At 34.4% G+C, this 25,241-nt stretch overlaps 5 protein-coding genes across 5 annotated transcripts; 3 read left to right on the top strand and 2 right to left on the bottom strand.

The window, feature by feature from the left end:
• On the top strand, nt 1,289–3,341 carry LOC18594732 (cytochrome P450 71D9). The gene is made up of 2 exons (XM_018125154.1): nt 1,289–2,346; nt 2,502–3,341. The coding sequence occupies exons 1-2, from the start codon at nt 1,450–1,452 to the stop codon at nt 3,108–3,110; spliced, it is 1,506 nt and encodes a 501-aa protein (XP_017980643.1). The 5' UTR covers nt 1,289–1,449; the 3' UTR covers nt 3,111–3,341.
• On the bottom strand, nt 3,691–5,841 carry LOC18594731 (putative Peroxidase 48). Its single transcript, XM_018124410.1, has 4 exons — nt 5,830–5,841; nt 5,525–5,722; nt 4,511–4,676; nt 3,691–4,408 (listed from the first exon to the last, which is right to left on the bottom strand). Exons 1-4 carry the CDS (start codon nt 5,839–5,841, stop codon nt 3,939–3,941), a joined length of 846 nt encoding a protein of 281 aa, XP_017979899.1. The 3' UTR covers nt 3,691–3,938.
• Nucleotides 5,801–8,791, bottom strand: LOC18594730 (probable terpene synthase 6). The gene is made up of 7 exons (XM_018124617.1): nt 8,540–8,791; nt 7,911–8,181; nt 7,416–7,788; nt 7,090–7,308; nt 6,827–6,968; nt 6,272–6,520; nt 5,801–6,148 (listed from the first exon to the last, which is right to left on the bottom strand). Exons 1-7 carry the CDS (start codon nt 8,777–8,779, stop codon nt 5,855–5,857), a joined length of 1,788 nt encoding a protein of 595 aa, XP_017980106.1. The 5' UTR covers nt 8,780–8,791; the 3' UTR covers nt 5,801–5,854.
• LOC108662817 (probable disease resistance protein At1g61180) lies at nt 18,078–19,128 on the top strand. The gene is made up of 2 exons (XM_018124409.1): nt 18,078–18,351; nt 18,710–19,128. Exons 1-2 carry the CDS (start codon nt 18,078–18,080, stop codon nt 19,126–19,128), a joined length of 693 nt encoding a protein of 230 aa, XP_017979898.1.
• Nucleotides 21,913–24,360, top strand: LOC18594729 (probable terpene synthase 9). Its single transcript, XM_018124408.1, has 5 exons — nt 21,913–22,005; nt 22,097–22,346; nt 23,150–23,510; nt 23,945–24,166; nt 24,285–24,360. Exons 1-5 carry the CDS (start codon nt 21,913–21,915, stop codon nt 24,358–24,360), a joined length of 1,002 nt encoding a protein of 333 aa, XP_017979897.1.

Genomic DNA, 25,241 nt, shown 5'->3' with positions numbered 1-25,241 from the left:
AAATGTCACGCGATCATGTCATCATGCTCTGTCACTATCAATTATGATATGTCAACATATCATGTCACTGCTATGTGACCTAAGATGACAAGTAACTTTTTAATAAAGATAGTTAATCAATCGTAAATTATAAGAATTTATTTGACCCAAATTAAAAGTAAAGAGTTTGATTGAACGTAATAAAAGAATAAAAACTTATTTAAATTTTTTAAATAGTTCAAAGACTTTGTTAAGTATTATACTTTCATATATTTATACATATACACATACAAAAATACACATATATATATTTAGACATAAAATTATTAGTTTATAGATCACGATGGCATTTGCATGTATGTATGTGTATTTTTATTATTAATTAAGAAAATTTATTTAAAATTTTCAGTGATAAATAAATCAATCAATTAATATAAAATGATGCATAAGTTTGAACTAACAATTTTGTCCTTTACGTAGAAAGTTCAAACATATAATCATGTCCCATAGGGGAAAAGAAAAGGAAACAAATAGTCATGTGCTAACAGAATAATTGAATCCTACCCAACAATCAATTGATTTCTTATGGATTTGTCGACACAAAATAGTGGAGAAAATTATGAAGGGCAGCAATCCTTGTTTTTTCTCTTATTTTCATCTTTTTTTTTTCTAATCTTTTTGTATATTTATTTCTTTGTAAACCTTATAATTGTTTGTTTTTGCAATTTTGGCATTTTTGAAATTTTGTTAGGACTCTTTTCAATATGTACTCCTTACAATTTGAGTGACACGTGAGACAGGACAAATGAGACCCATACTAAGTGTAACTCAAATTTGATATCACGATTACTTCAGGTCCCCATCATTATCTTCTTCTTTGGCATGTTCTTCCTAATGAGCTGGTTGAATCGTACATCTAGCATCTACAGCCAAACTTTCTTGGTCTCACATGCTTGACTTGAGCGTAATTCACATCTTCTTAATAGGATTCTTTTCATGATTCGTCATTCTCAAAGGATAAGAGTGTGGAGGTTGGGAGTCTGCCATGAATGAAGAAGAAGAAGAAGACCCGAGACCCACAGCATGTGATATGCTGATATTTATCCTTTTATATTTTATATCTTTTGTTTCGTTGTGGAATACAAACCGTTTTACTTTTACATTCTTCCATTCAACTTCTTGCTAATTCCAGTAAAATAAAACGCAAAAGGGTCATTTGATTGGGACATATAACATGCAAATTGCATGCTTCATGGAAAGCAATCATAAAATATCAATAAAAGCACTGTTCAGCTGCTGACAAAACATATGAAATGAGACCACTAAAATCAAGTTATATACTTGGCACAGCATTTTCCCCATAGTTTCACCCCAAATCTCACCCTTCCAACCCAAGTTTCCAAGTAAGAGAGGAGATTCATAATCAATAAAGGAAACTTCCCCTCCATTTAATTCTTTCCCACTGCTCGCATGGAAAACCAACTCCCCTTTTTCTTATTCCTTCTTACCTTTCTCTTCTTCACATTCAGGGCTTTGAGGACATGGATGAATACCAAATCTAGTGGCTCTCCATCAATGCTACCACCAGGTCCTCCAAAATTACCTCTGATAGGAAACTTGCACCTTCTTATTGGGACTCAACCTCATCGCTGCCTTGCCCGATTGGCTCAGAAGTATGGTCCAGTGATGCTTCTGCAACTTGGGGAAGTATCAACAGTTGTGATTTCTTCACCAGAAGCTGCTAAACAAGTGATGAAAACCAACGACTCTGTTTTCTCTGAGAGGCCTTTTCTCTATGCTGCACAGTTCATAACTTACAAATTTAGAGATATTGTATTTGCCCGTGGAGATTACAGGAGACAAATACGCACAATTTGTGTGCTGGAGATGTTAAGTCAGAAACGAGTTCAGTCATTTAGACCAATCGGGGAAGAAGAGATATCTAATTTAGTAAGAACCATCTCATCGAAAGCAGGATCGCCCATCAACCTTAAGAACTTCTTGTACTCTTCAACAGTCAACATATTCTCCAGAGCAGCCTTCGGTGGGAAATGTAAGCACCAGGATGCATTCAAGAAACTTCATCCGGACATTGTAGTGTTGTTTGGAGGTCTCAGTGTTGTTGATGTCTATCCTTCCGCAAAATTGCTCCATCTGATCAATGCCATGAGGCCTAAAAATAAAAAACTGCATAACAAGGTAGATGAGATTCTTGAAAGCATCATTCAGGAACATAGAGCTACAAAATTAACAACAATGACAGGAGAAAGTGAAGTAGACGACCTCGTCCAAGTCCTTCTGGATATTCAGGATCGTGGAGCCCTTGAAGTTCCGTTATCAACCAGCAGCATCAAAGCTATTATTCTGGTTAGTGAATTCAAAGTCTGTTCCTTTATAGTCAATTGCTTTTTTTTTTTTTTCTCTTTTCTATATTTTGGCTAGGTGCGATCATAATGTTGACACACACAAAATCAGTCTTTTGTGCATGCTTAATTGAAACTTAATAATCCTACCTATTTCAGGATATATTCCTTGCGGGGGTTGAAACCTCATCTACAGTTGTAGAATGGGCAATGTCAGAAATGTTAAGAAACCCTGAAGTATTGAAAAGGGCACAGGCAGAGGTGAGGCATGTGTTTGCTGGTAGAAGAGATGTTGATGAATCAGGCATTCATGAGTTGAAGTACCTCAGACTAGTTATCAAAGAGACACTAAGATTGCACCCTCCAGCTCCTTTGCTACTTCCAAGAGAATGCCAAGTGAACTGTGAGGTTAACGGATGTGTCATACCTGCCAAATCTAGGATCATAATTAATGCATGGGCAATAGGACAAAATCAAAATAACTGGACTGACGCTGAGAAGTTTTATCCTGAGAGATTTTGTGATAGTTCAATTAATTATAAGGGAGGAGACTTTGAATTTATTCCATTTGGTGCTGGAAGGAGGATGTGTCCTGGTATAACGTATGGTATTGCAATTGTAGAGCTTATACTTGCAAATCTGCTCTACCATTTTGATTGGAAGCTTCCTAATGGAAAGAAGCCTGAAGATTTAGACATGACTGAACATTTCCGTGCTTCATTGCAAAGAAAAGATCTGTGCTTAGTTTCCATACCGCATCATCTGTGACTTCAGAATAATAATTGCGACATGCTTTAAGCGAAAAAAGGAACTTTGCTTGAAAAGAAGAATGGGGCAAGTTTTTGCAAATTAGAGTACGCACTAAAAATCTAGTTCATCTATGTATCAGAACCTGCATTTGTGCACTGTCTGTTGTGCCCCATTCCCTAGTGGTTTTAGCTTCCATCTTTATGTTGACTTGATTTGATCTGGCAGTGAAATTCATTTTGCTAAACCAAATTAAGCACACCATTATTCGAATATGCAAGACTACATGGAGTTTGTAGTCCTGCTCATGACAGATTAAAATATGAGACAAGCATGAACACAAAACTTTTGCATGTAAAACAAAGAAGAAGAAGATGACGATTATGATAACTAAAAGATTTTATGTTCTGACATTCCCATTTTCAACAACCAAAAGGGTTGACAGAATCTTCGTTGCATTTCTAGAGACAACAGTCTTTACACAGACAGATGATAATAATCCGACATCTAGGAAGCCTGTGAGTGATTACCATGACAGCTAGGAATTTGCAAATTAATGCTTCACACTCACACAGAATAGTTTCCAAATACCAGGCAAAAATGATGAAGTGAAATCATGCTCGTACACTACAGATATTACTTATCCAGAATTCTCCTGATCAAACTTACAAACAGATCAAAATGTCATCCTCAACTTGATTATTGCTCCACAATTGGGTTTAATAGTAGTTGAAGGTATTGAAGCAAAAAGTTTTTCATCAATTGTACAACTCCTCGAGATAGTAGTACATTAAACTAGTAAAGAATTGGAGAATCTCAAAATGCACAACCTGGTTAGGAGACTGTTGTTTAAGAGCCATAGAGAGGCAGGGAACAGTTAGTTCGGACCTGACCTTGGAATCCTGTCAATACATCGAGTACAGATATCTTTACCATATCCCTGGCAAAGTCTGTTCTAAAGGCTGATCCATTACCAAAGGCATAATCCCTTACATATCTAGCAGTCTTCTCATCAGCCATTAGTTGTTGATCAGAAAAGAGGAGTCCTCTACCCCTTACCAAGTTCTGATAAAAGTGATTGTCAAAACCAGCTCCGGAGGAAATTGAAGTTAGTCCTTGGAAGACAGTACTTTCCGAGATACATGGATTTGTGGCAGTAGGAGACATACCATTGCTGCTGTCACGAATTTCTTGACAATTTATTCTCATTTCATTGAGAAAATCCAATGGAACGCTTGGGTCTGGCTGTCCAGTCCCTAAGAAATTGTAGAGGCGATTCTGAATAAACTCACAGCTAATTTTTCCAATATTATGTGCCCCTTCAGATAATCAGAAAGAACCATTATGACATCTTAAGTTTCACTTTTCAAGGACCATATAGAGGGAGATAAGGCAAGGGGACAAAAATTCCAGGTATATACCTAAAAGACTGACTGTCTCTCTTTCATCAAAACCTTTAAGGCCAAAGAGGAAAAGTGTCTCCGAGAGGTTACCATCAGGATTTGGAATCTCAGCAACTGCTTCATTGAAGTAAGACTGAATGCTATCCCTTCTACCCGTGAATACAGGATAAAATGGGCCACCAACCTGTGATTCAAACGGAAGATAGCGCATTAAGAAACCAGCATACTTTCAAATATATAATGATAAACTCTGAAAGCAACATTGTTTCATGATATAAGCATTGAAAATAAATATGAATGAGTATCCTCAAAGAGAACCACGCACGCAGTTATCTGGATTGGGTAACATGTTCAGCTACAATCTTAGCTTCTTTTTTTCTCTTTGGTTTTCAGAATACAAAAGGAAGGACAAAAAGAAAGACGTCCAAAGAACAATAGCATGTCTCCGAAGTCCACACAATTCAGTTTTGAGATGTACCAAATAGAAAGCCCTATCAGTGAAAGCATCATACTCTTACTGCTAATATTGTAAAAGATATTAATCCTCCTCCCAATATCCAATTCCAATCTACATCTGTTTGTCTTCATGCTAATGACATATTAATTCAAGCGTAATGTGAAATCTAAAATCATTTTGAAGTTTCAGTACTCTTGAAGTTTTGGAAAAAGTATAATTATGGGCAATGACAAAAAGGGCATAATACTGAGAGAAAGAAGCATATATGTAAAAGCCTATATCTGTTAAAGAGCCCATTACAGTTATACTACAAAACCAACTTAAATTGCTGTACACTTTGATTTTTGAGCAACCAGTTAGAGGAGTAGCCCAGAGTATTTAACCAGAGTCTCCATTTATAAAATTGTGCAGAGAGAAGTACTCTTTTACCAGTCTATGCCTTACACACCAACACAAGTATATATCATACTCAAAACTAAAACGACCCCTCCAATTTTTGAACCTTGATATCCCTTGAATGGAAGAGGAATTTCAGAAAGAAAAAGAACATCTATGAAGAGAGAGATTAAACAGACCAGAAGAATGCCATCTCTGGTGGCAAGTGCAAGTATGTCAGCACATGATACTACTCCAGGACAAGCCTTTTCAACCTCCTCCTTAATCAAATCTATTATGTCAAAACCTTTCAATGTCCTATTTGGCACAGCTTGCCTCTCAGTGAAATTGCTTCGTTCACCTTTGCTGTCAGTTAAGATGACTGAAGCATCACAACCCTGATTCAGAAAATACCTCAACATTAAGAGCTATATCATGATCAAAAGTAGCGCAGCAAACCAAAATGAACCCTAACCTAACTTGCAAATACAATATGTAGTCGTACTTGTACAGACATGGAATGCCTTTTCTCAAATAGGAATGGGCTCAATGAGCACTTTGGTAATGTGGTCTTTCAAAATTTTCTCAGACATGGTAAATCCATCCTCATCCTTGTATGTAAGATCTATTACACATGCAATGTTACGAACACGATTAAGGATTTCCATTGGGACAGTCGTTGGCCTCATATGATCTTCATTAAGCTCATTCCAAGCAATGACAAGTCTTTTTCGAAATTCTTCAATAGCTTCTTCCTTTGAAACGCCATATTGCTTCATATAACATTTGATTCCACAAGCAACTAGTCCTCTCTTTTCCTCATCCTTCCATCATATCAAAGGGCATATAGTTAGCTAAAACTATAAAGCTTATTTGGTCGAATGAGAGAATATGGTAATTAGAATATTTTTCTATTTTCCCTTTGAAAATAAAATTATAAATATTACCTCATTGGTTGCGATGTCATCATAGAGACGGCCAATTATTTTTATTGCTGCAAGAGATTTACTGTCACCTTGTCTCAACCATTCAAAAACATTGGCATCTGCTTCTTCCATTCCGACCAAGACTTCAGCAATCACTAGAATGGCTGCACTTGAATGTAATGCAATGTCCAAATACTCATCGAATGTTGGCATATAACCTTCATGCGTCCACTGAGCTTCAACCAGGTAGGAAATAACAATTTTCTTCAACTAATTTACCACAAAAAGGTAAAGTCTCAGTGTCAACTCCAGTACATTGAGCCCTTAAGCATCAAAGAAATAACAAGGTGCATGTTTTTTTTGTCCCATGTTTTATTGGGCATAGAGTTTTTAGTCAAATGAGAAGTCTTCAATAAAAAATGTGAAATTTGAAACCATAGGGACAAAAATCATAAGTATGCATAGCTTTGGAAGTAACATATACACAACTTTACTCTAAGATATATGCTTCTCATCAATGTAAATAAAACTATCGATAATTGTGTAACTAGGTGGAGGATAAGAAAGAATGATCACCTCATCTTTGGTAAAAGACATGCTGTAACATCTCCCATCCATGCTCACCATTCTATCCACTTCATCATAAACATTAAGGAGTGCCCCATAAAGAAATTTCAAATAATCTGCGGGCAGCTGATCAAGGGCACTAATATCCCACCTAAACATGAAGAATTTACTTGATCAGACATCATCGAAAGAAAAAAAAAGAAAAAACCTTCCATATGTGAAACAAATGGAAAGAAAGACTTGTATAAAAAAGGAAAGGATAAAAAGGGTACCTTTGTATTGCATCTGTGAAACATTGGAGTTCTTCGAAGGTACCATATGCGTCATAGGTATCATCTATAAATCCTAAGATGATCAGCAGCTTAGTGAATATGTTTCGGGCAAGTGCATAACGTGGCTCGAAATAAAATCCAACTGTCCAAAAAAAGATCTCCACCGTTCTGTTTCTGGCGTAAGAAAGTTGTGATGCTATGTTCAAGTCTTTGGACCAACTGCAACACAAATAATAGAGTTTGCAATCAATTATCATCTAACATGTTTATCTCAAAAGAAGAATACCTTGCACCTATCATCCTTAAAGCTTAGAACTAATATTAACCTCGAAAGGATGCTTAATTCTTGCTGGTGTAGAAATTGGACTCGGTTAAAATCATATTTTGCGAGCTTGAGCAATGTTTCATTGGGCGATTCTTCTTTTTCATAGAAAGTTATATATTGCCTTGCTTCCACTCTCGGCATGCCTTTGTGATAAGGTCGGTTCAAAGCGTTTCCTATGTATTCTCTAAGATGGGGACTTGATTGGTCTGTCAAGGACTCTAAGTGCTTCGTTGTGAAAGCAAGGGCTTCATCTAAAATTTTCTCGCCATTTATTCTGAACTGGCTAGCTTCATACAAGCTTAGGATGCCCTTGACATCACTAGCTAACACTTCCTTGAACTCACCATCACCCTCCTTAAACTTGTTAAACACATCTGATATAAAATCCAATATTGGATTAGCTAGCATCCTTCATTGCATGCTAGTGATAAAAAATGTTCTTAATGAACTAATTCAATAAAATTTGCATATACATATATTCGTAAATGAGACTTACCACAGCGCATTCGATAACCATGTAGCCTGAAAACTTGAAATATCGCTGCAACTGTTTCCAAGTCATAGTCTTTATCATCCATATGTTTAGATAATGAAACAAAAAGGTAACTTAATTGCTCTTCAATCTCATTCTCAAAGTGGTACGATAATCCAAGGCGGCATAGAGAGTTGATCAAGAGGATTTTTTCTACTTGGTCACTCGGAGCCGATAACATGCCCTTCACCTTCTTTTTCAACACCTCTACTTGTCTACAGAGTGATTCAAATTCCTGCAGAACGCACAAGGAAAGCAACTTAAGGTACAATAATTAGAGATCTTCGATACTTTCTCGTTATCATACTTTACTCCTCAATTTCAAATAAACTGTTGATTATTTGTACTTTCATACGTCTTTCAATCATGTTTTTATTTCTTTTTCAAACACCAAAAAGTTTCATGTTTGTTCTGTTTCATATTTATTAATTTTCCAACTATCGTACTTTTACCTTTCTTTTTTTTTTTTTTACGAAAAACATGTTATATTCTATTTTTGTTTGTTTATCTATAAACACTTACTTATATCGTATATAATAAATGTGAAAATTAACATACAAATGCATATAATTTACGTGAGAAACGTGAGTTACCAAGTTATCGAGCGAGAGAGACATGAAACAGTCGCCCCATATATCCGGGGGGAAGTCTGCCAAAGGACGAAAGACTTCTTGGTGAGTGTTTGCCGACAGCGGAGAGCCTTGCAGGGCTGCTGCAGCCATTGAGTTTGTGGAAGCCAAGCATTGTCTCCCCCGAAATTTGGACGGAAGAGTTGGCATATAAACGCCTCGGTGGAAGCAGGACTTAGTGAAAATACTGGCTTGGAGTGCCATATAAATGTTTTCGCCTGGGTAAACTTAATTAGCTGCTATAGATATATGGATTTTTCATAGCATTAGCATATTATATATATTGATAACCTTTTGGATTTTGAAACTGCTAAACTATTTATTTCTGTTTAATTATTAACAACTTGCATCCAACCATGATTGATCAGCATATTTTATTTCTCTTTAATAACAGATTTTATCCATCTATTATTCGTCCAATTATTTCTCTCCAAGCCACAATTTGCTCCATATCCATTATTTCTGAAATGAAGAGTTGAAAAATGTACAGTAAGTATATCTTTAGTCAATGGGAATATGTGCTCATGTCGACAGTTGCTATGGATTCAATTAGTCAAACCAGGCGGCAAAAGCTGGTCCACGGCAAGCTTTTGAATCAGACAGCCACAGCCGCAAAATAATAGATGGAGAGAGTTGGGCATCAATAATTCTTTAGGGGTTTTGGTCTCACCAAGTTGTTTTGGTGGGAGAGCCAAATTTTCTATGATTTAATTTCAAGCATTTTTTTTAAAATGTTTAAATATCATTGAATCATGGCAAGGATACAAATGTTCAATAGAGTCTCATAAACGAGACGTACATCACAACCACATCAATCCTGCATCAAAGCTCTCAAAAACTCCATACACAAAAACCACCATATCGGGAGCCAAATAGCAACCATCAAAAAAAAAAATCACGCAGCCTGAAGCCCGCAAAAAACATACTCAAAGCAATCACAGTAGACAAAATTCAAAACCCACGACATCAAAACAAATTTTAATGTTATTACGTGCAAGTTTGGGAATCCGTCCATCTTGATGTGAAGGTTTTGGAGTTGTCACCAATTTTTTTTTTATAAGGTGTGATGGGCTATCTATTAAATTTGTTATATTCTCCTTCTTTTCTTTTAAGGATTCTTTTTCCCCCTCACCATGCTCCTATCTCCTAGTTTTATAACTAAAGGAGAGGGGATCACTTTGATGTTGCTCCCATTGGTAGCGAACAAGAGGCTTGACTACTGCCATTGGTAGCATTTGACTTGTCTTTTCCCTATCTTTTCTTAGTTTCATCATCTTTTAGTTTGCGTGTTTTTATTGTGTTTCCATTTTGGGGAAGGATTCAGAAATTCCAAACCAGTGCTCGAGCAAAAGGGGAAAGCATGAGGCACAATGTCACGAACTACCCCCTATTCGCTTAAGTATACGATAGTCCATGTGGCGCTCGAGTGGACGCTTCCACTCAAGCCAGTCAATTGCTCGATTATATCTTAACAACATGAATAATAACCATGAGTTAAGGCATGGAAAGCAATATTAAAATCAAAGGGCATACCGAATACCATTTATACAACCACCAGTGTTATATAAAAGAAAATATTTTATTAATATTGCAAATAAGTACAAAAGGACTAAGAAAAAGAACGCACCATCATCGGGCCATAGGGGCAGCCTTAGATGGCTAGCCACAGATGCACTTGAATTAGTGAGACAGCCCAACAACCCACCAACTACTTACCCTTATAAAGAATTTACAAGATTTTATAAGCATTTCACCAATAGCCATTACAATGCTTGAGATGGCAACATTCCTTTCCTAAAGGGTTTTCCCCCCTAAAAACTTAACAAGTATTTCTAGAGATGTCACCAAGAGCCATTACAATGTTTGAAAGTAAAGGATATCTCCCTTAGAGGTACAAAAGACTCACTCTCTTAAGAAATTCTACCTTGTCATAGCCCTATACAAGGTTGGCTCATGACATCCTCCCCGACTCAATCTATCGACGTCCTCGTTCACTAGTTGGCTTAGAATACTCCAATTTTCTGTTTTGAGCTGCAGAGATCAATTTCCTTCTCCTAAGTGATTTCATCTGGCCCCAAACCTTCTTATCTCACCAGATACTCTTGTGTTGGTCGTTAGTTGATTATTGTCATTATCCTTGCCAAGATCTCCTCTATTCTGCGCTATGATAGTGGTTTGGTGATGATAGTGGCTTTCATGGCTTGACTCCTACTTACATCTGTTGGATCTACGTGGAATGGTTTTAGGTTGCTGACGTGAAATACAAGGTGTACCTTCATCAACTTGGGTGAATCAATCATGTAGGAAGTCTTCCCCACCTTTACCATAATTGGTACTAGGCCTTCAGACTTTCGCATTAGTCTTCAATATCTCTTTCTTAAGAATCAAAGTTGTTCAGGTACCAACTTCACTAGCACCAGGTCTCATGTCTTTAAGTGTTGCTTCTTTTGACCTTTATCTGCCCAGTTTTCATGCGACTGGAGGCTTTCTCTAAATAGGCTTTGGCAATATTAGTGTTTTGTCTCCACTCCTTTACAAAGTTAAAGGCTCGAGGACTGTTTCCACTATATGATTCCACTGAGGTATGGGGAAGTCTAGGTTGCTATCCAATGATGACTTCAAAAAGGGTTTTATTAGTCATTGAGCTTTGTACGAATTAAAACATAGTTAGGCCACATCTAGCAGGTTGGGCCAATTCTTCTAGTTCGCCTATACAAAGTGTCGTAGATATTCTTTTAACAACTCGTTTAAGCGTTCTGTTTGGTCATCTATTTACGGGTGATAATTAGAAGATATGTTGAGTTCTGACCCCAATAGCTTGAAAAACTCTGTATAGAAGAAACAAGTAAACCTCGGATCCCTGTCACTACTAATACTCATAAGAACACCCCACTATTTTATCACATGTTTAAAACCTATACAAGCCATTTCTTCTGTATAACCAAACTTCTACATGGGATGAACATCACGTACTTCGAGAAACGGTTCACCACTACCAAGATTGCTATCATATCTCTCACTTTAAGAAGTCCTACTATGAAGTTCAGAGAAATATTTTCTCATTGTTTGGTTGGCACTGGTAGAGGTTCGAGCATGCTCATTAATCTCTATTTGTTTACTTTGTCTTATTAGCAAATGAGGCATGTCTTGGCATAATCTATCACATTCTGCTACATATGAGGCCAATAGTAACCTTGTTTTAGTAATGTAACGATCCACTGCCAACTTGAGTGTCTTGCGTAAGAGGTGTTGTGACATTCCTGCATCAACTTCTATCTCAACTCTCTCGCTCTTGGAATAAATAAACGTGGTCCTTTTATTGGTAGGAGTCTATGTTCCACCCAAAAGTATTTTGACTTTCCACTCTCAACCAACTTTATAATGGAAATTGCTTGGGGATCTCAATGCAAGTTTTCTTCAACAAGATTACGGATATTTGTGGTCACTTTGTTGCCTATCATTGGCTCGATTACCCTAAGAGCTATGAACTCAACCTTTCTACTTAGGGCGTTTGCTGCACAGTTGGTTTTTCTGGCTTTGTGCTCAAAGGAGAAATCAAATTTAGTCAAGAGCTCTTGTCATCTTGCTTGCTTAGCTATAAGTTTTGGCTATGTGAGAAAGTGGTTTACAGTTATGTTGTCTATCTTAACCATGAACTAAGATCTTAACAAGTAATGTTGCTACACCCGTAGAAAATGAATCACTGCTAAAAGTTCTTTCTCTAGTGCAATGTATTTTCTCTTGACTTCATTCAATTTTCGACTCTTAAATGCAACTAGGTATCCTTCTTGTAACAATACTTCTTCAAGAGCAAAGTCTGATGCATCTATTTGTACCTCAAAAGGCATTTTGATGTTTGAGAGGGCTAAAACAGGGTCTATCATCATGACTTGTTTTAGGCTTTCAAAAACTGCTTGGCACTGCAGTGTCCAACTTCACTTTTGCCCCTTCTTCATCAATTTCATGAATGCCACCATCCTTTTTGAATAACTTTCCACAAATCCTGGTAATAATTAGCTAACCCCAAAAATGAACGAAGTTCAGTTGTATTCTTAGGGTCACCCACTCCTTAATGGCCTTCACCTTTTGTATATCCATTTGGATATGACTCTATTCAATGATATGGCCTAGAAACTGAATTTTGGTTTGCGTAAAAGCACACTTCTCACTTTTCACATATAATTGATTGTCCCGAAGCCTTTGAAGCACCTTTCGCAAATGTTTTTTATGCTCTTCTAATGTTGAATTGTATACTACGATGTTGTCCAAGTAGATTACCACAAACTTGTCCAAGTAGTCATGAAAAACCTGATTCATCAATGTACAAAATGTGGCAGGAGCAGTAGTTAGTTCAAAAAGCATAACAAGAAATTCAAATGCACTGTACCGTGTGGCACAAGTGGTTTTTGGTTCATCCACATCAGCAATTCTAACTTGATGATAGCCAGACCTAAGATCTAATTTAGATAAATAGTTTGTGTGACTCAGTTGGGTAGACAAACATGCTATTAAAGGCATAAGATATTTGTTTCATACTGTGACCTTGCTTAGAGCCCGGGAGTCTACTCACAACCATAAACTTTCGTCTTGCTTCTTCTAAAATAGTACCGGTGCCCTAAAAGGTGCTTTTGTAGGTTAAATAAATCCTGCTTGTATCAACTCATTAAGTTGCTTCTTTAGCTCTGCTAGCTTTGGGGGAGCCATCCTATACTGTCCCTTTGTCGAAGGCTTAACTCCCGGAAATAGTTCTATCTCATGATCAATTGCTAGTCAAGGTGGTAGTATTTTAGGTAATTGTTCTAGTATCATATCCTTAAATTCTTCCAAAACTAACTTTAGTCTTACAAGTACTAGATCATGGCTTCTTCCATCTTTATAAATCGAAATCGCCACATAAAACAGTTTTCCTCTTTTAATCCCCTTCTTGAACTGAATGGAAGATATAACCTTCTTCTCACTCTTAGGTAGGATTGTAATTGGTACCACACATGGTTGTCTTCCCAAAAACATCAAGTAGTTAGCCACAGGAAATGGAATGGCCTATGCCTTTGTCATGAAATCCAAACCAAAGACAAAGTCAAAGTCATCTATAGTAGCTATAGTCAAATTTACACTCCCTTCTCAAGAGTTGAACTTGATCTTCACAATTTTTGAATTCCCCATAATAACGAAGGTTGGTGAGTTAATTGCTTTCATCTGTCCAAAGTCTTTCTGAATCTTTAGACCTTAATTCTTTACTTATCCGTAGGTGATGAAAGTGTTTGAGGCCTTTGTGTCAAGCATGGCTTTGGTTCTTTTCTCATTCAATGACACCTTTACATACATTAAACCTCATTGGGCCTCCTTCTCCATCTATTCCAATTGCGCTTGTAAGGCGCTGAGGAAACGAATGGAACCCATTCATGTTGACTCTTCCTCGACTTTTTCGACTATAGTTTGCACTAGTATTACCTGCAACAATAACCAAAAGATTTGCTTAAGTTTTCAATTCTCCAATCTCGCCTTGGAGAGTGCTCAACACATCCTTGGTCTCATCATTCAAGGTATTAATAATCTTGGACAGTTTTTGCTAGACTGTCTCAATTTTATTTATTCACTCACGTGGGACCATCTAAGCTTTTACTGTGGTCACCACGGTCTTTAGCTCATCAATCTTCTGATGGTCCTTTGGTGAACTCTATGTGGTCACCATGATTATTGTTTTGCTTAGCACATCTCACCCATGCTCTAATACCAACTGTCACATACTACGCCGTATTTGCTTAAGTACATGATAATCCGTGCAGCACTTGGGTGGACATTTCTACTCAAGCTACCCAATTGTTCAATTATATTTGAACAACATGAATAATAGCCATGAGTTAAGTCATGGAAATCAATATTAAAATCAAAAGGCATACCAAATGCCATATATGCAACCACTTGTGTTATATTAATATTGCAAATAAGTACAAAGGAACCAAGAAAAGGAACGCACCATCATCGAGCTATAGGGGCACCCCTAGATGGTTAGCCACAAACGTACCTAAACCAGTGAGATAGCCCAACAGCCTGTCAACTGCACACCCTCTATAAAGAGTTTACAAGATTTTTTAAGTATTTCGCTAATAGCCATTACAATGCTTGAGATGGGAACAATCTTTTCCTAAAGGGTTTTCTCCCCTAAAGACTTAACAAGTATTTCTAAAGATGTCACCAAGAGCCATTGCAATGTTTGAAAGTGGGCAACATCTCCCTTAGAGGTACAAAAGACTCACTCTCCTAAGGAATTCTACCTTGTCATAGCCCTATACAAGGTTGACTCAATACACACAAGGTAGCGGTTGCCATGGTAGGTTTTTAGCAATGACCTCCATTTTTCAAATTTGTTGTTTTTTTTTTTATTTTTTATTTTATTGATTTTCTCTCTATTTTTTTGTTTTATTATTAAATCCATTTAATTAAAGGCCTTTGGACCTGGAAAGTCCAAGAAAGGTTCATGTAATAGTGGCCCAAAACACTTTGGATTTAAAAGCTCAAAAGACCTAACCTTTTAATTAAACTTCCATCCTAAAGGGGCTTAATCACTTAAACCCACACCTAATTTGACCCAATACTAAATAAATATGGATACAAATAAAATAAAATAAAAATAATGACTTAAATTGACTTGGACAAAATGAGGTGTCTACACCATCACCACATTTGTCTTGTCGGAGTGATACAAAATGGTGCAATTATAGTCTTGAAGTAACTCTATCCATCGATGTTGTTTAAGGTTAAGGACGCTTTTGTTGAAAAATGTACTTCGAGCTCTTGTGATTGATATAAACCTCACATGTCTCTCTATATAAATAATAGCTCTATATTTTCAGTGTAAACACAATGGTTGCCATTTCCAAAATTCTTGTTTTGTATACAAGTTGTCAAATCAAAGGATCTCTAACAAATTTATTTCTACACTATTAATGAAAACAATGTTTTGGATTGTAGCTGGAAAACAATAAATAAAACAAAGTTTCTCAATGCATTGAAGTAGCTTAGGCATTGTAGCTTTCTCAATGGGACGACGTTGAGCCAAGTTGCCAATATTTAATTAAATTTCCTGTACCTACTCTTCTTACTTTCTTTGGTTTGGAAGGCTCCATGCAAAATGAGCAACGTTGCATCAGAAGAATCACAATACAGTGTAACAAGAATGTAAAACTACGTTAAAGCATAATCTGAATTTTACTAGCTGCTGCTGCTACATGTTAGCAAATTACCAAGTATTCTCATTTCTTTCTTCCATCTTTCTTCTATTTTACTTGTTAATTTTTGGGTGGTTCGTTTGTATTAACTTCCTAACCATCTTTACTGTTTATACATCAATAAATAGGTGGTTGATTACGCTTTTAGTTCTTACCACTTCGAAAAATAGGCGTGTTAGTCTTCATAAAATATAATTATTCTTGGGAAATTTAGAATAATATTTTATACATTATCAGTTTAGTTTCTAAACAACACAAGATAGATTAGAATATTGTCACGTATCTTTTTATTCATCATATTAATTTATTATTAATTTTTTAAATGCACTTAATAAGATATTTGACAACCTTTTAACTCGACTGGTAGAGATTTTAAACTCCATCAGCAATTTATTAAATAGTTTTCCATAATTTAATCAATTTAAAACTTAGCTTATTGAGGTCTTCATTATTTAGAAAAGGACAATATATTATATAGATGTTTAAATAAGGTATTTTCTCATAATTGTAAAATGACTAATAATTATTGGAAGAAGCCACTAGTACTCCAAGGCCATCACCTCAAAGACCAAGGAGAAAGTCAAGTGATGAAAGATGGAAGGAGCATCAACTATAAAAAGGGTAAAAGGCTTTGGCTCCAATTTTTTATTTTGATTTTAACTATATAAATACATTTCTACTGCCTTGTTAATTAATTGACGATTATCCATACTTCATCCATGAACTCATGGCCTCCAGCCATTGAATATCACTAAACTAGAAAGCATAAACAATTCGAAATTGATTTTGTTTATATGGGTGAGATTAGGCTAGTAAATCTTAAACAAAGAGTGAAATGAAATCAATTGATTATTGATAAAACAAACTTGAAGAAATAAAAATGTTCTTCATCTGCAGAGCTTTTGTTTCATAAGGAAGTTGTCAATTGCATTTTCAATTTTCAAGCTGGTCGTTCGACAATTTATTCTCATGTGACTCACATTTTCATTAAGATATTGCTCAGAAGGTAAGGTACTTAATTTGTAAATATTTCATAATGGGGCATTTTAAAAAATAGTCCTCAAAGATAAGATGTTTTAAAAAAATAACCCTTTTATAATTTTAATTATGTTTAACTAAGTTTGACAAAATTACCCTTAATGAAACCTCTTTATATCAAGTGCACATAATGTTACATGCCATGTACAAAAACATATTATACGTCATGTATTAAACCTCTTTATATCAAGTGTACATGATGTTACATGTCGTGTTGAAAAAAAATATTATTGTTACACGCCATGTACAAAAATATGTTACATGTCATGGTTAAAAAAAGTTATTACACGCCATGTTCAAAAATATGTTACACGCTATGGTTAAAAAAGGGTTGTTACATGCCATATTGAAAAAAAAAAAATTGTTGTTACACACCATGTACAAAACTATGTTACACACCATGTTGAACAAAATGATGTTGTTACACACCATATTGAAAAAATATTATTGTTACACACCATGTTTAAAAAATTTTGTTACACTTTAATGCTTGAAATGTTGTTGTTACCTACGAACCAAAACTTCAAATCTTTTCAACTCTCTTCATTTCTTTTTTTTTTTTTACGATTTGGCACTGATTAAAATGTTTCTAACACGTTTTCATAAATCAAAACACAATTTTCCTAATCTAAAACACATATTTTAACTAAAAATTGAAAAAAATTCCCTTTGAAACCCTAGAATTATAAATTTTAAATTCTTGAGTTTATTAGTGTTTAGGCCCGAATTGATTCAATTAAAAACTATTTCAAACATCTGTGATCATTTCTATAATTTTAGTTTCATCCAAAACACCTAAAATCAAATTTTCTAAATAGCCACCCACCCCAAGCACATTAAAATCATCTCTTGGCATCCTGAAAGCATAGGAAAGAAAAATCAAGAGCACGATAGACAAATGTTGAAAAGAGAAATCGATAAATTAGAGAGAGCTGAATGGTGAGAGAGAGAAATCTAAAGCAGATACGATAATCGAGAGCAATTGTAGTGAATAGTTTAATTTATTTGAAATGGTTTCAAAGATATTTTTGTCAAGTTATGGTTAAATATGGCTAAAAACAGTTAATTTTATTTTGATGGTTATTTTTGAAGTCAAGTTTTGAAGACGACCAACTTTCATAATTTTCTCTTTCATTAATTGTATTTATCTCTCTGTAACACTTTTTACTTATTGAAGTCACTTTTCTTTTCTTTTTTCTCATCAAAGTTGCTTTTCAATCTCAAATCATCAAAGAATGGCTGCTGAGTTTGCTATTGCTGCCAACATTGTAGGGAACCTGGAAACTAAATACGCATCACCTTATGTCAATTGCTTTATTCGTTTGGGCAAAATTGTTGAGCAGTTCAAGAATCGGCAAAACCAACTTGAATTGAGAAAAGATCGGGTGAAAAATGATGTTGATGAGGCTTTAAGGCAAACTGAGGTAATTGAGAAGGACGTTGAGGACTGGCTAACAAGGGCAGAGAAAGAACTAGAAGAAGCTCAAAGTTTGGAAAATGAAATAGAATGTAAAAAGTGTTTCAATTAGTGTCCTTGTTGCGGTTAGCATTATTGATTAAGTAAGAAAGTAGCGAAGAAGACACTTTCTATCTCTCAACTTTTAAAGACTTGTAATTTTCAACGAGTAGGTTACCAAGCTACTATTCTAGGATTAGAGTTCATTCCATCTAAGGATTTCATGTCTTCTGAATCTTCGAATTCTTCTCAACATGATTGGACTATATGGGATGGGAAGAGACGGTAAAAGCACTTTGGCAAAAGAAGTGGGAAACCAAGCCAAACAACTTTTCCATAAAGTTGTGATCACAACCGTGTCCCAAACTCCAAATTTCAACAATATTCAAGACAAAATCGCAAACTTATTAGATTTAGCTTTTAAAAAGAACGCTATCAAAGGAAAAGCAGAGCAATTGTTGTTGAGAATAAAAGAGGTGAATAGCATCCTTATAATCCCTGATGATGTTTGGGAAGAACTTGACTTGAAGGTTATCAGAATTCCATTCGGTGATGATCACAATGGTTGCAAAATTTTTCTAACCACCTGCCTTAAACAAGTTTTCACTCAAATGAATTGTCAAAAGGATGTTCTGCTCAATATCTTATCTGAACATGAAGCATGGGCTTTATTCAAAGATAATGTTCGGTTAAAAGATGTCACTTCCCTTTTGCATGATGTAGCTAAGGAGGTTGCCGAAGAATGCAAGGGTTTGCCTCTTACAATTGTGATTGTGGGAAGAGCTTTGAAAACTGAAACTCTAGATGGGTGGGAAGTAGTAAATCAATGACTAAAAGGCTCTAGACATAAAGAGAATCAAGATGTTTGTGGAGGTATCTACAACGGACTTCAGATTAGTTATGATTATTTAAAAGGAAACAATAGTCATTCATGTTGATTATTGTGTTATTCTTTTCCCAGAAGATTATGAAGTTAGTATCGACCAATTAACTATGTATGGAATTGGGGAAGGAATGTTCGACGATGTTAACTTGAAGATGCAAGGAGGGAAATGCATGTAACAATAAAAAAAACCTCCAAAAGTTAGGTTTGTTGTTGGAAAGTAGTAATAAAAGACATGTGAAAATGCATGATGTGGCTCATGATTTTATTCATTGGATGAAATCAGAAGGGGAAAACACATTCATGGTGAAAAGTGAGTTAGAGAAATGGCCTAGGAATGAAAGGTTTGAAAGCTACACAACAATGTCATTAATAAAGAGTAACATAAATATTCTTCTTCACAAAATAGAGTATCCACATCTCAAAACTCTCTTGTTGAGTTATGGTTATCAATATCACAAAGGCAGTTTAACAAGAGTTCCAATTATGTTCTTTGAAGGAATGAAAACCCTTAAAGTTTTAGTTCTTACAAGAATCTTTTGTTGTTAGAAGGACTTCAATTCTTAACAAACCTTCGAACTCTATACTTAGTACGTTGTCGTTTGGAGAAAGCTTGGGCATCCAGAAGTTTGAAAAAACTTGAAATTCTTGTTATCTTTTATTCTAACATCAAGAAGCTACCCTACGAATCATGGGAATTGACTACTTTAATGTAGCATTTGGTATAAGAGAAGTGGGAGCCCATTCCCTATAATGTGTCAAATTAAATTACACTGCAATATTTGTTTTTGCAACAGACCACTGCAATGTAAGATTGCAATGCAATCACATTGTAGCCAAGTAATGTAATGTGATTACAATCCAAAACCAATACAATCCCATTACATTGCACTCTGCAATGTTAGTAAAGACATTTTTACCCTTCAACTTTATTACTTTATTAAAAACATTTTCTAATGTTATAATTAAAATAAAAAATATTAAAATAAAATATATAATATAAAAATTAGAAATTAAAATAAAATAAAATATAAGAAATTAAAAGTTATATAATATAGGTAAAAGAAATTAAAATAAATAAATATATAATGTAAAAAATTATATTAAAGAAATGAAAATAAAATATATAAGATTATAATAAGAAATGAAAATAAAATATATGACATTAAAAATATATTTAAGAGATGATATTATATAAAAATTAACAATAAAAAATACAAGTATATTAAATTTTCATTTTAATAGTAAGGGTAATTTTGAAAATTAATATTACATTTACATCAAAATACTTGTAAATCAAACGCTGTAATATTATCTCCCTACATTTTAATTATTATTTTGCTTGTATACCAAATATTGTAATGTTATTTTTTCCTATAATCATATTGCTTGCAATCATATTATGGTGGCGTTTGTTACTTTACAATGCTATTTGATTACAAGTAATGTGATTGTAAGTAATGTGATTGCAATTGAATAATATTATAAATGAATATGGATTAATCAAATAAAATGGTGCAATTGAATAATATTTGAGTGTTGCCTAGAGTTATGAATATGAATTAATTTTTACCATTTCAATTGCGTATCTTCATTCATCAAGTTATTTAATTTTAGAAATTAAATTTATTTAAATGAATATAGATTAGCTTTTGAGCATATTAAAGGAGAGGTAATTAAAATTTTAGTTACTTAAATAAGAGTAATTTGTACCATTTTATCCTCCTTATCTTCATGCTTTCCAAACCTACAAACTCAACAAATAAGGTAAGGAGATGTAAGTTTTTTATTAGCAACTCGTTTGTCACATTCACTTTAGGGAATGAACTATATAATAGCAAATTCACTTTCCAATCAAGGGACAAAATATAATATATACAACATAATAGTAAAATTCATATTAAGGTTGATTTTAAAAGAATGAAAATACTAAAGAGATATCAAGTCACTTACCTGATTCTCTAGAATCAGAAATCAAAACCCAATCATTGAAATTCTTTTGGAGCTTGAAGATGATGAAAACATAATAATTCTAAAATTTGAGAGATCGGATAATCGTTCTGATAACGTGTTATGAAATAAATCTGAAAGAACAATTACAAGAGAAATATAAAAGAAAGTATTTAGAGGAAAGAGAAAGTATTTAGAGGGAGTAAGAAGATCTTATTCAAGTGTTTATTTACAAATGAAGTGAAGAGGCCTATTATAGGCTAATAACCCCTTATCTATATTGAATTTACAAGAAGAAGATAATACTAAGGGATTAGATGGATTAAATCTTAATATTCATCCAATCTAATTTACATCCAACTCTAGATATACATGGTATAAATAAATATTCACAAAAATATTCATAACATTTTGATGATTTTTTCTAATCAAATCAAATTAAATCGGATCAGAATTTGAATAAGTCAAATGGATTTTTATCAATCCGTAGTACAAATCTCCAATTATGTTTGATGCATATCCATCAAAAAGATTTACACGTGGGTTCTTCTATTTGTTGGTATAATGCTTATATATAAGTAAATAATTTAAAAATTAATTATTTGAATAACAAAACCGAAAGACATGCTGTTTTGTCATTTAGAACTATTTGTGGGTTCTACTATTTCTGCTGTTAATTATTATCCTCTGTTATGTTATGGATAAATTCTTCATTGCATCTCTATATAAATACCTGTAACCGGTCGAGTTACAACGCAATATTAATCATTTTAGTATTACCATGGAAGCAGAAGGTATTGAACAACGATCAGCAGGTAACCTTCCCACTGTTTGGGATGTTGAACTCGTCAAGTCCTTCACCACACCCTACTCAGTAAGTTTACTTTCATTAGATGCCCAAGCTTCATCACCTTAGAATTACTCTGTGTTTAACCTGCACCACTTTATTTTGGTTAACTTTGCAGTTCGAGAACCATGTCACTCGTCTTGAGGAACTTAAGCAAGGTGCTGGGGATTTACTTGCTAGCATGAAAGAACCACGTGACCAACTGGATCTGATCAATACAATGCAACGCTTAGGAGGGGCTTACCACTTTGAGAAGGATATCAAGGATATTCTCGCTAAACTTGTTGATGCCAACATTGCCACTGATCTTTACACTGCCGCCTTGCAATTTAGACTTATACGTCAAAATGGTTTCTTCATTGGTACAGGTTATATGCGCAAAATGTTTTCACTATAGTTAACTTATTTTTTTATCATTTTGAATAGCGTTTCATTAAAGGACACTATATTTAATTTATGGTCATCTTTTTTTGTCAAGCCTAGTGTTAAACTTAAATATGATAGTTGTCCCTTTCCTATCAACTAAAGTTTTGAAATAATTGAACGCCCAACTTAATATAATATTAGAGCTTTGATTTCGAATGTTAGAAAATGTGTTACTCTCCTTTTAATATTGTTTCGAGTGTTTGGTTACAAATTGAACTTTACAATACTTCTTTAATCCTTTTTTGGGCGTGGCTTATTTCTACACTTGAGTCCACCTGCAAGCCCATTAAATATTCATCTGAAATACATGTGAAGAAGTGTATTAGAATTTAAATATAATAATCAAGTTTTTTTTATTAGTTTAACTTTTTGGAATAATCAATCATTCAATTTAACACTTCAGATTGGCTAACAAGACTCAAAATGTTCGTGTTCTTTTTTAATTTTAATTTTCCTCCTTATTTAATTTTTTTTGACAAATCTAGTTTATTTCGCTTTATTGAAACTATCACAATAAATAGATATTCATGAATACAATATCTTTTACCAATCTATACCCAACTATCTTGAAAGGAATAGTTTGCTTTACTATGCATTCGAATCCTTACCGACGCCTCATCTTCATTTAGCATTTTCAACAGCTGTGCCCTTGCAGGGACCCTGCAGCTGGATCATTTAAGGGATTCCACTTCTTGTTTATTTGGGTAACATACATACTCAAGATGTGAGGGGTGAAAATGTGCAGATCTGTTTAATAAGTTCATGGAGATAGATGGAAAATTCATGGACAGCTCACGAGAAGATGTTATTGGGCTATTGAGTTTACACAAAGCTTCTTACCTTGGGATGCCAGAAGAAGATGTTTTAGACGAGGCCCTGAATTTTAGTACAAAACATCTGTTAGTGCTAAAGAAGACTATAGCTCGGCAAATACAACAATCACTGGAATATCCACTGCACTGGAGGATGCCTTGGACAGAAGCACGAGATTTCATTGCTATCTACCAATATGATGATAAGATGAATTTGGTTTTGCTCGAGCTTGCCAAGTTGAACTACAATATCATGCAATCTGTTTATCTGAAGGAGGTACAGGAACTAGTGGAGTAAGATTATCTATTAAAAAATAAATCTGAAAAAGAAAAAAAAAAGAACTTTTAAGCTAAGATTGTCATCAGATTTTTAAATTACGATTACTTGACATCAGTAATTACTTAAATTACATTGTTAAGAAATCAGATTTTTAAATTATTATTACTAGATATCATTAGTTAAATTAGATTGAAAATAAATCAGATTTTAAAATGTCAGTTTTTTTATGGGTAAAAATAAAATGTGATAGTTAAGAAATTTAATTTTCACATCAACTTAAATCATTTAAATTGTTACTAAATATCAGTGCTGTTAAATGGATATACATGGTTTAATGGAAAATGCCCCTAAATCGCGAATAGGTAGTAAATTGTAATAAAGTCTACAAATTGAATTTAGTTGCTGTTTGTATGTAAAGATATTTACTGTTTTCCAATTGATTGGGCAGGGGGTGGAGGGACTTGAACTATAAGGAAAGGCGACCTTTCGCTCGGGATAGGCTACTTGAGTCTTATTTTTGGGCACTGGGGAGTTGCCCTCCGGGGCCCCAATTACCCCTATTGAGGAGGAACCTCGCGAAATTCGGATTCATGGGAACAGCCTTAGATGACATATTGGACGTATATGGCTCACTTGATGAGCTTGAGAAGTACACAGATGCAGTAAATAGGTGAGAAATTTAGATTTTCAACTTCTTTCCTTAGTCTGAGCAATGCTTTGAAAATTTGTGTTCATTCTACGTACACGTTTCCAAACTCTTTTAATGACAAACTTTTCCCGAATTGCAGATGGGATCTTAATAAGGCAATGGAGGAACTTCCAAGAGTACATGAAAGTATCCTCAGCCATGTGCAACCATGTTAGTGAATTGGTCCAATATGCCTTGAAAGATAATGGCATGGATATTTTACCCTATATTAAGGAATAGCTATGTTCACTAAAAAAAATGTAATAGGTATGGTACATAATCGAATGACCAAATAAAATATTATTTATTTGTCTTTCTTGAACTTTTATAGAAATTAAGGGAAAAAAACCTTTAGTTTTAGTCTATTTGTTAAAAAAATTTCAAAACAATTTTGTAAATTAATTGATGTTTTACAATTTTTAATGCTGAAAAGTAAAAAAAGAAATTATAAATAATAATTTATAAAATACAAAAAAGAATATTAGATGTTTAAAAAAATGACATAATTTTAAAAAAAGATATATAGAGAAAAAATGGAAATTATGCATGGAGTACATACATAATGAGAACTTTATCTATTAATTGTAATTTATACTGACAAGTTGACATTCAATTTTTGTAGTGGTTGTGTTATATTAGAGGATATCTCAAGGAAGCACGATGGTTTCACAGCGGATACACTCCAACTGCAGATGAATATCTTGAGAATGCTTGGGTCTCGATTGGTGTACCTGTATCCATTGTCTATGGCTTTTTTGGAGTGGCAGGACACTCTATAAATGATTATTTGTCAGAATTTGTGGAGCATTGGTCTGTCTCTGACTTAGTTAGGTTGCCTGGCTACATTGGTCGACTCATTAATGATTTAAACACTGCCGAGGTTTGTTCTTGCCTGCATTGCTATTGCTTTATTGCTGTACCAATTTAACGTTTCAACAAATCTCTCTCACTTGTCTACCAAACTAGTGGCTACCTATTTTATTATATTTCAATAATTTGTTAAGTTAGATATTACTTATCTTTTGAAGGTTGAAATCAAAAGGGGAGAATCAATGAA

Source organism: Theobroma cacao, chromosome 7, assembly GCF_000208745.1.
Source record: "Theobroma cacao cultivar B97-61/B2 chromosome 7, Criollo_cocoa_genome_V2, whole genome shotgun sequence".
In the NCBI taxonomy this organism is placed as follows: Eukaryota; Viridiplantae; Streptophyta; class Magnoliopsida; order Malvales; family Malvaceae; genus Theobroma; species Theobroma cacao.
Note: the sequence above shows the minus strand (reverse complement) of the source record. Positions and strands in the feature narration are given on the sequence as shown.

What these genes read in the sequence shown, in the direction of transcription:
- LOC18594732 (XM_018125154.1), top strand. Translation starts at nt 1,450, where the DNA reads ATGGAAAACCAACTCCCCTTTTTCTTATTCCTTCTTACCTTTCTCTTC. An exon ending in GCATCAAAGCTATTATTCTG is followed by an intron (nt 2,347 to 2,501) that starts GTTAGTGAATTC and finishes TACCTATTTCAG; the next exon opens with GATATATTCCTTGCGGGGGT.
- LOC18594730 (XM_018124617.1), bottom strand. Translation starts at nt 8,779, where the DNA reads ATGGCACTCCAAGCCAGTATTTTCACTAAGTCCTGCTTCCACCGAGGC. An exon ending in TTCACAGATGCAATACAAAG is followed by an intron (nt 6,969 to 7,089) that starts GTACCCTTTTTA and finishes CTTCATGTTTAG; the next exon opens with GTGGGATATTAGTGCCCTTG. An exon ending in ATGACATCGCAACCAATGAG is followed by an intron (nt 6,149 to 6,271) that starts GTAATATTTATA and finishes ATATGATGGAAG; the next exon opens with GATGAGGAAAAGAGAGGACT.
- LOC18594731 (XM_018124410.1), bottom strand. An exon ending in CCAGAGATGGCATTCTTCTG is followed by an intron (nt 4,677 to 5,524) that starts GTCTGTTTAATC and finishes TTTGAATCACAG; the next exon opens with GTTGGTGGCCCATTTTATCC. An exon ending in AGAGACAGTCAGTCTTTTAG is followed by an intron (nt 4,409 to 4,510) that starts GTATATACCTGG and finishes GATTATCTGAAG; the next exon opens with GGGCACATAATATTGGAAAA.
- LOC18594729 (XM_018124408.1), top strand. Translation starts at nt 21,913, where the DNA reads ATGGAAGCAGAAGGTATTGAACAACGATCAGCAGGTAACCTTCCCACT. An exon ending in GAGGTACAGGAACTAGTGGA is followed by an intron (nt 23,511 to 23,944) that starts GTAAGATTATCT and finishes TTGATTGGGCAG; the next exon opens with GGGGTGGAGGGACTTGAACT. An exon ending in TACACAGATGCAGTAAATAG is followed by an intron (nt 24,167 to 24,284) that starts GTGAGAAATTTA and finishes CCCGAATTGCAG; the next exon opens with ATGGGATCTTAATAAGGCAA.
- LOC108662817 (XM_018124409.1), top strand. Translation starts at nt 18,078, where the DNA reads ATGGCTGCTGAGTTTGCTATTGCTGCCAACATTGTAGGGAACCTGGAA. An exon ending in TTTGGAAAATGAAATAGAAT is followed by an intron (nt 18,352 to 18,709) that starts GTAAAAAGTGTT and finishes CAAACTTATTAG; the next exon opens with ATTTAGCTTTTAAAAAGAAC.